This window comes from Anomaloglossus baeobatrachus, chromosome 7, assembly GCF_048569485.1.
Source record: "Anomaloglossus baeobatrachus isolate aAnoBae1 chromosome 7, aAnoBae1.hap1, whole genome shotgun sequence".
Taxonomy (NCBI): domain Eukaryota; kingdom Metazoa; phylum Chordata; class Amphibia; order Anura; family Aromobatidae; genus Anomaloglossus; species Anomaloglossus baeobatrachus.
This window is the reverse complement of record NC_134359.1, coordinates 89,061,167-89,074,750: the sequence shown is the minus strand read 5'-3', so window position 1 is coordinate 89,074,750 and position 13,584 is coordinate 89,061,167. Positions and strand designations below refer to the sequence as shown.

Genomic DNA, 13,584 nt, shown 5'->3' with positions numbered 1-13,584 from the left:
AATTTTACCCCCAAAAGTCCCACCCTGCCTTACTTTCGGGGGAGGCCTTACATTGGAAAAAAAAATGACAATCCTCCCCCCTGCAGCCTCCCCATTGTTTGAGATCCGGCATCCACCCCTTCCTCCCCCCCTGCAGCCTCCCCATTGTTTGAGATCCGGCATCCACCCCTTCCTCCCCCCTGCAGCCTCCCCATTGTTTGAGATCCGGCATCCACCCCTTCCTCCCCCCTGCAGCCTCCCCATTGTTTCAGATCCGGCATCCACCCCATCCTCCCCCCTGCAGCCTCCCCATTGTTTGAGATCCGGCATCCACCCCATCCTCCCCCCTGCAGCCTCCCCATTGTTTGAGATCCGGCATCCACCCCATCCTCCCCCCTGCAGCCTCCCCATTGTTTGAGATCCGGCATCCACCCCATCCTCCCCCCTGCAGCCTCCCCATACAGTGGTTCTGCCCCCCACGGCACCCACACACATATCGTACCGGTACCGTACACACACACACACACACTGACACATACAGCCCCATACGGCACCCGTACACACACACACACAGAGTTTCGGAACTTACCGAAATCGGAGCGAGCCTGCAGGCGGTGACGTCGCGGCTGATTTCGGCCAATCAGCTGCGAGCCGGCTGACTGGCCAATCGCAGCTCGAGCTGAGGGCCAATCAGCTGCGAGCCGGCTGACTGGCCAATCACAGCTCGAGCTGATGGCCAGCAGGGAGCCTTGCGGGGGCCATTCACCGGAGGCGGACCACGGGTGGCACGAGACTGGAGAAGGCCTGGATGGAGCGAGGGAACAGCGGCAGCAGTAAGTTCCTGTACTTTCCCCAGGGACCCCCACCCATATGCGGCCTTACATTACGCCGCGACCACCACCCATAGGCGGCCTTACATTCCCCGGCCCCCCCGCTACCCTGCCTTACAATCGGGGGGTGCCCTACATTGGCGGACCCCCCCGAAACCCCCACCCTGCCTTACTTTCGGGGGGGGTCCTACTTTCGGGGAAACACGGTATCTATCTGTAAGAATATTTAGTTCTCCGGCTGTCGAGACGACTAGGGTCATCGTAGGCTCGTCCCACGGCTACTTCTAGTTGTGTGTCAGGATTAGGTCTGCAGTCCGTTAAGGTTCCAGCCACTCTGTTACCTTTTGGGTTTCCGCATTTTTTGATCCTCCTCGGTCCCTGAATCATAAGTTAGTTATTATGCAGCAGAAAGCAAAGATACCAAATCAGACTGGGGTTTCAACCTCTTCTAAAAAAGAAGGACCATAGATGCAGTTCTCGGCCAAGGAAACTTCATGCAGCAGATAAAGACATATCATGCTTATCCCCCTTCGAATTCAGAAGATGTCCAACTGTGTCATCAGCTTAGAACACCCCTCCCTCTAATGTTTGGAGTGAGACAGTCGAACTTTGCAGCATCTTATCCACACACATATATATAATTATTTTGTTTGAACACTAAGGCTATGTGTCCACGGGAGAATGTAGCTGCGGATTTTTCTGCATCAAAATCCGCAGCTTTCCCACAAAATCCGCACCTTTTCAAAAGTGCGGATTTGCTGCGGATTTTTTATTTTTTTTTTCCCCAATTTTAAAGCCAAAATCCGGATGAAAATCCGCAACAATAATTGACATGTTGCAGATTTTCCCGGATCAAAATCCGCTGCGGAAAAATCCGCAGCGTGGGCACAGCATTTCCAAAATGCCATAGAAAATGGCTGGGAAGTGCCTGAGCTGCATATTTTCGGGAAATCCGCGGCTTTTCTGCGAGAAATCCGCGGCAAATTCCGCGCATTTTCCGCAGCGTGGGCACATAGTCTAAATACGTCCTTCACAAGTTGGCCAGATTCCAGATAATTAAGAGCAATTGCTAATGTTTCTTTCAATCCCATATACTTTATATAATAAAGCTCTCACCAGCTTCAATGTCGCTGCCAGACAGGACCTCCTGCAGTCTCTGCAACACTTCCTTTTCCTTTCCGAATACGGAGGGTTCGAATACGGAGGGTTCGTGTGTCAGGATCTTCACCTGCTCACGTGACTTTTCCAGTTCTACAATGAGACTGTGCTCGGAACTCTCCTTTGACACTAGAGCCTCCTCTAATGTAGCTTTTTCAAGGGCAAACCCGTCAATGAGTCCTGTGTCATACAATAAGAATCGTGTCATCTCTTTTTCATTAGGAAATTATGGAAAATTGTCCAAGAAAATAGCACGACACTGTCAGCACTCAGTTTTATTACATTAGTTACCTAAATACCCCATGTGCAGAAAGAAAAAGTCCGCCAAAAAGACTTTCAACCAATCCCGCTGATTTGTCAAATGTGTATGAAGATCTCTCGGCTCTCCCTGATAGATTATCTTGGGGGAGCGGAAGATCTACTCTGATGAATTTCAGCCAATGATTCTTTTGTTCTCTGAGAGATAAATCACCACCATGAGTCTGGTAGCTCCTTCTCAGAGAACAAGGCAACGCTCAGCAAAGCCGAACAATCCTGTGTATGGGGGAAAACGTTATTGTCCAACAGTCAGCCAATGCATATGCCCGGCCGCTAGCCTGACTTCATACCCCGGGATTTATGCAGCTCCAACTGCAGTTGGTTCTTTTCCTCCGCCTCCTTCGCCAACTGCTTCAGTAGGTCCTGATTCTGAATCACCACATGGGCCATATCTTGGTTCCGGCTTTTAAATTCGTCCTCAAAACATTTCTGCATTTCGCGGGTCTGTTCTACCTGTAGTATATTTCAATGGTGACATAACACACTGGAAACTATGCTCTATATTAAGCCTTATACAAATATACAACTTGAACATTACATTCGTAAAGCAAGGATTTCATACCTGAAGGGTGGAATTAGTAACCATGTCCAGAAGTCTCTCAACGGCAGCACGTAAACGATGGCCCATGCGAACGATCTTCTCCTCGTTCTCCAGACCGAACTCCAAACTACCGAGCACGTTGTCACACAGATACTCAGACAGATCGTAGCCCTCATCAGAAGACATCAGACTGTGCTCCGTCATCGTATCACAATCTGGGCTCAGGCGATATTTATCTAGAACACGCAAGATTTCACATAGTATTTTTGTTTCTCATTAGCAGAAGCATTTGGTCGTCTTGTAGGATATAGCACATTTATCAACTGTCTTGTAAGAACAATGGAAAGTGAAGATTTAATATGGCACCTGCTGGAAAAGTAACAAAAAAAACTTTGGCCACAACACATTTTTAGACAAATCTCTGAATACGAGAAACAATATATCTTCCTTACACCACCATATGGCTGTAGTATTAAAGAGCTGGCCCGGTTCAGGAGGAACCCCCTGGGCAGCAAAATGCTCTTATTGAGTTTATAGATAGTGGCTTTGGGAGAACTTAATTTTGTAAGTGAATCTGTCAGCAGGTTTTTCCAAGTAACCTGAAAGCAGCATGGTGTAGGGGTTGAGAGTCCGAATCCAGTGATGTGTCACTTAAATATGCTGTGTTTTATGGTTTTGATAAAAACGGATTTTTGTGTACTCACTGTAGAACAGTTTTCTCTTAGCCATCATTGGGGGACACAGGACCATGGGTGTTATGCTGCCTATCCATAGGAGGACACTAAGTAGATGCAAAAGCATAGCTCCTCCTCTGCAGTATACACCCCCTGGCCGGGCCAGGCAACCTCAGTTTTAGTACACAAGCAGTAGGAGAAAAAAAAAAAAAAAAATAGTAGAAGCTTATCTCAACGGAGGAACATGAGAAAAGAAGAGTCATAACCAAATAAGGTACTGAGAGAACCAAGGCCCAACAGGGCAACAGGGTGGGTGCTGTGTCCCCCAATGATGGCTAAGAAAACGATTTTACGGTGAGTACAAAAATCCGTTTTTCTCTGACGACTCATTGGGGGACACAGGACCATGGGACGTCCTAAAGCAGTCCATGGGTGGGAAACATAAAAGAAGACAACACAACCCAAGGACTAGGAACCAGTCCCAGACAGCCTGGAGAGCCTACTGCTCTACTGCAGTTTGCAGAATTTTCCTACCCAGATTTGCCTCAGCTGAAACCTGGGTATGGACTCTGTAATGCTTTGAAAACGTATGTAGGCTAGACCAGGTCGCAGCCTTACACACCTGTTCCACTGAAGCCTGATGCCGAATGGCCCACGAAGCGCCAACTGCTCGGGTGGAATGAGCCCGCAGCCCACTAGGAATGGGCTTGAGTTGCAAGCGGTAGACTTCCTGGATCGCAGAGCGAATCCAGCGAGCCAGAGTCACCTTTGAAGCTGCCTGTCCCTTCTTAGGCCCCTCAGGAATGACGAACAAGGAGTCAGTTTTCCTAAAGGGGGCTGTCCTGGATATGTAATATGTGAGAGGTCTAACGAATGCAGAGACCTTTCCACCCTATGAACTGGGTGTGGACAAAAGGAAGGCAGAACAATGTCCTCGTTCAAATGAAACTGGGTAGGAACCTTTGGAAGAAAATCCGGAAGGGGGCAGAGAACCACCTTGTCCTGGTGAAAGATCTGAAAAGGCTCGCGGCAAGAGAGTGCTGCTACCTCCGAAACCCGTCTGATGGACGTAATTGCCACCAGGAATGTTACCTTCCAGGACAGAAGAGCAAGGGAGGATTCCTTGAGAGGTTCAAAGGGAGACCTCTGGAGACAGTCCAGAAAGAGATTTAGGTCCCATGGGTCCAGCGGCGGTTTTACAGGGGAACTAGATGGGCAAACGCCCTGGAGGAAGGTCTTCACTTGCGGTTTTTGAGCCAGGCGGCATTGGTAGAAGATTGAGAGCGTTGAAACCTGCCCTTTAAGGGAACTGAGCGCCAACCCCGCTTGCAAGCCAGACTGTAGAAAGTCGAGAATTCTGGGGATGGCCAGAGGCAGAGGCTGGACATTAGTTTCCCTGCACCATGAAAGGAAGATTTTCCACGTACAGTGGTAAATGCGGGATGAAGCAGACATTCGGGCGCTGATCATGGTGGAAATAACCGTGGGGGAGAATCCCGCTCTTGTTAATACCCAGGTCTCAATGGCCATGCCGTCAGCTTCAGGGCTCTGGAGTTCTGATGGGAAATGGGCCCTTGGGTCAGCAAGTCTGGGATGTCTGGAGGGCGCCACGGTGCGTCTGAGCATTTGTACTAATTCGGCGTACCTGGGCCAGTCCGGTGCTATCAGTATCACTGGGAATCCCTCTGCCTTGATCTTCCTGATCACCAGGGGTAGAGGTGGAAATATGTAAGGCAGGCGGAAGTGGTGCCAGGAGCAGACTAGAGCATCCGCGCCGATGGACTGCGGGTCGCGTGACCTGGCTATGAACGCGGGTACCTTTGCATTCAACCTTGAGGCCATTAGATCCACGTCTGGTGTGCCCCAGCGAGTGCACATGTGTAGAAACACTTCTGGGTGGAGAGACCATTCTCCGGCGGCCAGGCCTTGGCGACTCAGAAAGTCTGCTGCCCAGTTCTCTACCCCCGGTATGTGTACCGCTGATATCACTGATCCCGTCGATTCGGCCCAGCTGAGGATCTTGTGGGCCTCGAGATAAGCCGCTTTCCTGCGGGTGCCCCCCTGCGGATTGATATAGGCTACAGCTGTCGCATTGTACGATTAACTCGAATCTGATGACCTGCTAGCAGAGGGCAGAACGCGCGAAGAAGATCGCGCGGATTTCCAGGATGTATATGGGTAGGGGAAACTCCTGGGGCGTCCAACGTCCTTGAGCAGTGTGGTGCCGGTACACTGCACCCCAGCCTAGGAGGCTGGCGTCCGTGGTCAGGACCAGCCAGTTCACTGGGAGAAAAGATCTCCCCTTTGATAGGGATGAGGACCGAAGCCACCAGCGGAGTGCATACCTGACTGAAGGCGTCAGGTGAAGATGTCTGTCCAGGGAGAAGGGGCTCTTGTCCCAGGCAGCTAGAAGGGCTAGCTGCAGTGGGCGGAGGTGCAGTTGAGCAAAGGGTACTGCTTCCATAGCCGCTACAGTCCTGCCGAGCACCTTCATGCTGAATCGAATGGCGCGAGACGGAGGACGTAGAAGGCAGCGTACTGCTTGTCGAAGAGCGATCACCTTGTCCTGAGGGAGATGGATCAAGCCCCGATGGGTGACCAGGGACATGCCCAGGAAGGTGATGGATCGTGCTGGGACCGTGGATGATTTGTCTAGATTCAGTAACCACCCTAAGCGGGATATGGTGTCCACGGTGATCTGTACGCTGGTTGAGCAGTCGCGGAAGGAGGGGGCCTTGATGAGGAGGTCGTCCAAGTAAGGGAGAACGACTACTCCCCTGGCGTGAAGGACGCTCATGGCGGCCGCCATGACTTTGGTGAAGACCCTTGGTGCGGTGGCAAGGCCGAAGGGTAGGGCTACAAATTGAAAATGGGAGTCCTGAACTGCGAAGCGGAGGAACTTTTGGGGATCTGGAGCGATGGGTATGTGCAGGTACGTGTCCTTGATATCTATGGAAGCAAGGAATTCCCCTCCGACCATGGATGCAATAATGGACCTTAGGGACTCCATTATGAATCTCCGTACGTGCACATGTTTGTTCAGGTGTTTGAGGTCCAGGATGGGTTGAACTAACCCATCCTTTTTGGGGACCACAGAGGTTGGAATAAAAAAAACTTTTCAAAAAGAAGGAGCCAGCACAATTTCTATACTGTATTGATAAATGGAGATTTCTAGCAAAACATTGCAATATTGTGAGCCACCCCGCCAACGTCACGGCAAATCCCATAGGGCAGTCCTACACTAAATATTATATTTTATTTGGGGTGCAATATGGCCTCACACCTATAATGCAGAACTGCTTGAGGCAGCACTTACCTGGTGCTTTTCATTCCCGTACCTGTGACTGAATCACAGCTGTGGGCGGGACAGGCCCAGGCAAGTGCTGCCAAGATTAAATAGCCTATCGCTAAAAGAGCGCCAAGAAGAAGTCAGTGTGACCCCCTGCTGTCGGCAGTAAAAAAAAAAAACGGCAGGAAGGGAGCTTCTGTGAAGCTTTTCTCCCCCTCCCTCCAGTCAGCACACAGCTACCAGTAGATTATCTCTGCAGGAGTCCCTGCAATCAGCAGGGGACTTTCCCCTCCTCCAGCCAGCACGCAGCTATGGTGGGAATAAAGACTGTAAATTCAGCAGTCCTGGGAGCCTTCCCTGCACTGTCTTTCTCCCTTTGTCTGGCAAACCAGTCAGGGGGGGGATCTCACCTTAACACTGCCTCAGTCCAGGCAGTGGAATAGAGTCAGCCTGCTGTGTCCGGCCACACAGGTGCAATGTATCAACTCAGAGCCTGCAAAGAGGGGCTGAGGAATTGTGCCTCTGCCCTGGGCTCTGGAAAATCGGTGTCCGTGGGACCCGTCATCCAGTAAAAGGCAGCCCAGGATCCAGCGTCGCAGGAGGGGGTACGCGGAGGCAACACTCCGCGTTCCCGCCCGTTGATGGTATTGGGAGATCGGTCCCTAAGGGAAACCGTCGCCCTCAAAAAATAAAACCTTGAAAGGATGTGCCTCCTACAGACACTAAAGCTAAAACTGAGGTTGCCTGGCCCGGGCAGGGGGTGTATACTGCAGAGGAGGAGCTAATGCTTTTTGCATCTACTTAGTGTCCTCCTATGGATAGGCAGCATAGCACCCATGGTCCTGTGTCCCCCAATGAGGCGTCAGAGAAAACTATTTTATCAACAAAAGATCACTACATGACTAGGTGTCTTGTGCCCCCTGTTCCAACCACACCCCACCACTAATTAGCATCTTACCGTCAATATACAGAGTACACAGAAAGCTGCTAATTAGTGTTATACAGGGCTCGGTATTCTTAGCACTGCTAGGTCTGCAGAAGAGAAAACAATGATTGTATCAACATGAGCGCATGTAGCTCAGCAAGTGAAATTACTGGAATCAGGGTCTCAGTCCCTACATTATGCTGCTCTCAGATTACAGAGCAAAAACCTGGTGACAGATTCCCGTTAAGTATGGACTAGTAAATGAGCTGGACATTATACAAACTGAATTCCCCTCTCCAATTAAGGTAGAAAAGTAATGAAAGCTGTATGTCATCCAGAGCTGGAGTTTCTCTTTCAAACCCTTAAGATATGCCAGGGTATATTGCAATTTTAGTGAACATATGCACAATGAGAAGGATACCTAATGATTTTGCCAAGTTGTCCATAGTTCTCTCGTCATCAGTTTGAGACGAGCTGTTGTCCAAGCAGAGACCAATCTTTTTGCTAATTAGATCCTCAGTGACCAGAGTGCTTTTAAGAACATCTGCAAAAATCTTCAGAAGACGCTGGCAGGTATCTTGCAACTTCCTCCTAGTAGGTATACAAAATTTAAATGGTTCACCGATTACATTGATAAACGTAATTAATAGGTTTTAAGACTTCAGAATAGGAGTCCGCGAGAAACGTCATCTTTAAAAATAGACGGTCAGAGGTGCATCTGTGAAAGCGGTGGTAATGGGGAGTTTAAAGGGGTGGTCCACTACTCAGCATTAGTGGTCACATCGCCGTAAAAGTGATAGGGAAGGCTTCTCTCAAATACCTTGTGTAGTACATTCAGCCTCTGAGTGGTGCAATTACGGTCCACTCATCCCCATGAAGGTGACACCCGGGCTCAGTCACCTCTGAGATCCGGTAATGTCAGGTACAAGTACAGTTGATCTGATATGACAGATGCCGGCCCCTGTCTTCCTGAATGACTGAGCTGTGGGCGGAGTTTCATTGCGCGTCACAGTCCAGCATCACTCCTGCTTGTGGCACAAAGTGATGGGCTGTGATGAATGGTAAAACGCCACGCACAGCCCAGTCACTCAGGGAGACTAGGACCCTACTCTGACGTCAGGTCAACTGGAAGTTGATGTGACATCCCCGGATCGCAGAGGTTATGGAGTCCAGGGGGTCACATGATGGGGGATGAGCGGACCGCAATAGTGCCGCTCAGAGGCAGAATGTACTACACAAGGTGTTTGACAAAAGCCTTCTCTATCAGTTTTACAGCGATGTGGCCACTAATGCTGAGTAGTGTAACACTCCCTTAATTTTTATACAAAATAGTCTGAGAAATGTGGACAGTCACATGGAAAGCCAAATTTGATTGACTGCTCACTCCTCAGACCTAATTTTGAAGCTGCTGAATGGCAAGCATCAGACTGAACAGGTCAACCCTTAATTCTGTATTCTTTGACATATTTCATTCCATATGCACAAGCATACAGTATGTGTAATTCGAGATTTTTTTTTTACATAGAGATATATATCGATATCTATATATATATATATATATCTCTATATCTCCTCATTTATTAAATGTTGTCCACAATCAAATCAACACGATGTAGCTTATAAAGAAAAAAAAAAAAAAAAAAAAAGAAGAAGAAGAAGAAAAAGAGAAATATAAAACAACAAATCACGAGCTCTGGATTGTAATCGCAATTGACAACAGCTTGAATAATTTTGCTAAAGGGTGGAAAAAAAAAAAGGGTGGGAAAAAAAAGGGTGGAAAAAAAGGGTGAAAAAGGGGGGGGGGGGGAGCTTGTGGTGGATTTATTCTGCAACATCCAGAACCTTTTACTTTAGTTTTGGAGGTTGATGGTGCTGATTATGTTACGACTAGGGATGATCGAATACTTCGATTATTCGGCTTCGCGAATATTTTCCGGATATCTCGCCATGTAATGTAAGTCTATGGGAAGCCCGAATAGTTCCGAATAGTTGTTATTCGGGTTTCCCATAGACTTACATTGCGCATTGAATATTCACGAATAGTCGATTAGCGGCGAGGTATTCGGAAAATATTTGCGAAGCCAAATAATCTAAGTATTCCATCACCCCTAGTTATGACCCCTACACTTGCCGAGATTCATGCTTGAACAGCAGGTCATTTGCAAGTGTCCAGTTCTCCAAGAACAATACTGTATACAAGAAAAAGGTTAGAAAATAGGGAGAAGCTCCCTGGTGAAAATACCATTAGATTAAAAGAGAGGAGAAGACAAATATATGTCTGTGCCTGCCTGTTCATGAATGCTCTACCGCAAGAGGTAGTGATGGCAGATACTGTAACAGCTTTTATATCAGGGCTGGATGATTTCCTCACTACACACAACATTGTAGATTATAAATGACTTAATATAGAACTGGTGGAGGAAGGTTGAACTAGATGGGCCTAGGTCTTTTTTCAACCTAATGTAACAAGGCTTCTCACTTGGCTGCGTGTTGAGGTAAGGACAGGAACGGTTTCATTAGAAAAGTCCAGCAGGTTTATTTTAAAAGTCTCATAACCTGCTTCAGCAGAAACATAAAGCAAGCCTTTTCGGCCACAAAGGTATAAAACAACAACAACAAAAAAAACCCCAATAAGTCCGTGTCACTGCGGGCGTGCCCGCTCGGCATAAACAGTCCACTTTCACACAGAGCTCCTCTCTGAGTCCAGCAATCCCCAAACACAGACACCCTATGAGACTCCTGGTCTCCTTTTATATCCACAACCAGACCCAGAAGTGGAGGTATGTGAGCAGCCAGACCCACCCATCTCTCCGGCTGCTCGTAAAACCCGGCCCTAATATTCTCCTAATATTCTCCCAGCACTACATGTACTTGAGCTTACTCCCGGGCTTACATTACAGAGGATAACCATCTCTGCGACACATACCTCCCATCGACTATAGGACCAGTAACCCTGTTACACACCTCCCCCCTCTGCCCAAAGCCGTGGGGCTTGGCACCTTCTACCACTAGACAAGGGAGTCTCGATAGGGCATCAGCATTACCATGCAGCCGCCCAGCTCTATGTTCAACATGGAAGCTATAATCCTGCAGGGCTAGAAACCAACGAGTAACTCTAGCATTCCTACCCTTTTTCTCCCTCATCCACCTGAGCGGGGCATAATCCGAGATCAGCCGAAACTGCCTACCCAGCAGGTAGTATCGTAAGGTGTCCACCGCCCACTTTATGGCTAAACATTTTTCTACGATAGAATAATTCTTCTCACAAGGCGACAGTTTTCTACTCCGGTAAAGAATGGGATGTTCTTCTCCGTGTAATTCTTGAGACAGGACCGCTCCCAATCCAACTTCTGAGGCATCCGTCTGGACCACGAACTCCCTCTTGAAGTCGGGTGCCACTAGGACCGGTTGTTTACACAAAAACTACTTTCAATTCCTGGAATGCCGTTTCCGCCTCTGAGGTCCACTTGGCCATAGCGGATTTCGTCCCCTTAAGGAGGTCAGTCAGAGGTGCAGCTACCACGGCAAAGTTGGGAATAAATCTTCTATAGTTCCCCTACGATTCCTAGAAAGGCCCTGACCTGCTTTTTCGAAAGCGGTCTTGGCCAGTTCTGGATTGCATCCACTTTGTTGATTTGGGGTTTAATTACACCTCTACCTACCACATAGCCTAGATACTTGGCCTCTTTTCCCATGGCACACTTTTTCGGACTTATAGAAAACCCCGCCTTCCTCAGTGCATCAAACACCGCCTGGACCTTTCCCAGATGGCTTCCCCAATCAGGGCTAAAGATCACAATGTCGTCCAAATATGCCGCTGCGTAATCCTTATGGGGTGCCAAGATCTGGTCCATGGCCCTCTGAAAGGTGGCCGGGGCTCCCTGCAGTCCAAACGGCATCCGGGTGTATTGGAAGCATCAGTCAGGCGTAGAGAAGTCTGTCTTCTCTTTGGCATTTTGTGACATGGGAATTTGCCAATATCCTTTTGTCAGATCCAGGGTGGTTATATACCGTGCCGGGCCCAACCTCTCAATCAGCTCGTCGACACGAGGCATCGGATATGCATCAAACTTGGAGACTTCGTTCAGCTTCCGATAATCGTTACAAAATCTCCATTCCGCATCCGGCTTCGGCACAAGGACAATTGGACTGGACCAACCACTCTTGGACTCCTCGATGACTCCTAGTTTCAGCATTCGTTTCACCTCTTTGGAGATCGCCTCTCGCCGAGCCTCAGGAATTCAATAGGGTTTTATGTTCACCCGCACGTGGGGTTCCGTCAGAACCTCATGTTCTATTACCTGGGTACATCCAGGTAGGTCCGAGAACAGGTCTCTGTTCTGCTGAAGTAACTCTCGACATTGCTGTTTTTGGGCTTTCGACAGCGACTCTGCCACGATTACCTCTTCAATGTTATCTTCTGGCTTGGCCACCAAACATGAGGTTTCCCGGGATTCCCTGTCTTGCCATGGCTTGATAAGGTTGATGTGGCAGATTTGATAGGGTTTCAGCTTCCCGGGTTGATGTACTTTGTAGTTCACTTCTCCCAGTTTCTCTACTATTTCATATGGGCCCTGCCATTTGGCCAGAAACTTACTCTCCACTGTCGGAATCAGCACGAGTACCCTGTCTCCGGGGCTGAATGGTCTCACTCTGGCAGACCGATTGTAGATCCTTGCTTGAGCTTCTTGTGCCTGGAGGAGGTGCTCTATTACGATGGGCATTACCTTAGCCATCCTCTCCTGCATCTGGGCGACGTGTTCAATGACGCTTCGGTAGGGGGTCACTTCGGCTTCCCAGGTCTCCTTGGCTACATCTAAGAGTCCCCGGGGGTGTCGGCCATACAGGAGTTCAAATGGAGAGAAGCCAGTAGAGGCCTGTGGAACCTCCCGGATAGAAAATAGTAAATACGGTAGCAGGCAGTCCCAGTCGCGGCCATCCTTCTCAATTACCTTTTTGAGCATATTCTTTAATGTCTTGTTAAACCTTTCCACTAGACCATCCGTCTGCGGATGGAAAACAGACGTCTTCAATTGATTAATCTGGAGGATTTTACACAACTCCCGCATCACCTTGCTCACGAAAGGGGTCCCTTGGTCAGTCAGGACCTCCTTTGGTAGCCCTGTCCGGGCAAAGATGTGAACCAACTCACGGGCTATACTTTTGGCCGACGAGTTTCTCAGGGGCACTGCTTCCGGGTAGCGTGTTGCATAATCGAGGACCACCAATATATATTGGTGCCCACGAGCAGACTTGACAAGAGGACCTACCAAGTCCATGGCAATTCTCTCAAACGGAACTTCTATGATGGGTAACGGCACTAGGGGACTGCGGAAATGAGAAGTTGGAGCGGTTAGCTGGCAGGTGGGACAGGACCTGCAGTACTCCCTGATCTCACGGTAACATCCGGGCCAGAAAAATCTTCTAGTAATCCTTTCTTGCGTTTTATCTACGCCCAGGTGGCCACCCAAGATATGTAAATGGGCTAAGTCCAAAACTTTCCGCTTATAGGGCCCTGTGACTAGCCGCTGCTCAATTGTTTCCTCTCCTATCTTTGTGACCCGGTACAACAAATCCCCGCCCATCATGAAATATGGATATCTAGTGTCAGCTCCGGGCTCCTGAGCTATGCCATTTATGACTGTTACACTATTGAATGCTTCCCTCAGAGCTAAGTCCCTATGCTGGGCAGACCCAAAGTTTTCTATGCTCACCCCTAACTCAGGAACATCTGGTTCAGGAGACGTTGTCTCCTCCTCATCACCCACAAGCACACACAAAGGGAAAAACAGTCAGACACCGGCTGTGGTGGGGCTTCGTTTGGAGCGATCTGGCTTTGCTCCGAGCCTCTGGTCACGTCCCCCTTCCCC

The 13,584-nt window shown here is 49.0% G+C and overlaps 1 protein-coding gene across 5 annotated transcripts in view; it reads right to left on the bottom strand.

Annotated features, from left to right (window-relative positions):
• The window catches only part of PCNT (pericentrin), a 432,670-nt gene that overhangs the window by 140,275 nt on the left and 278,811 nt on the right, over positions 1-13,584 (bottom strand). For all 5 annotated transcript variants that reach the window (XM_075317440.1, XM_075317436.1, XM_075317438.1 and 2 more), the window contains 4 exons: positions 8,136-8,305; positions 2,848-3,062; positions 2,576-2,738; positions 1,926-2,147 (listed from right to left, as the gene is read on the bottom strand). In XM_075317440.1, coding sequence (XP_075173555.1) covers positions 1,926-2,147; positions 2,576-2,738; positions 2,848-3,062; positions 8,136-8,305 — 770 coding nt within the window. The remainder of the gene's footprint in view (positions 1-1,925; positions 2,148-2,575; positions 2,739-2,847; positions 3,063-8,135; positions 8,306-13,584) is intronic.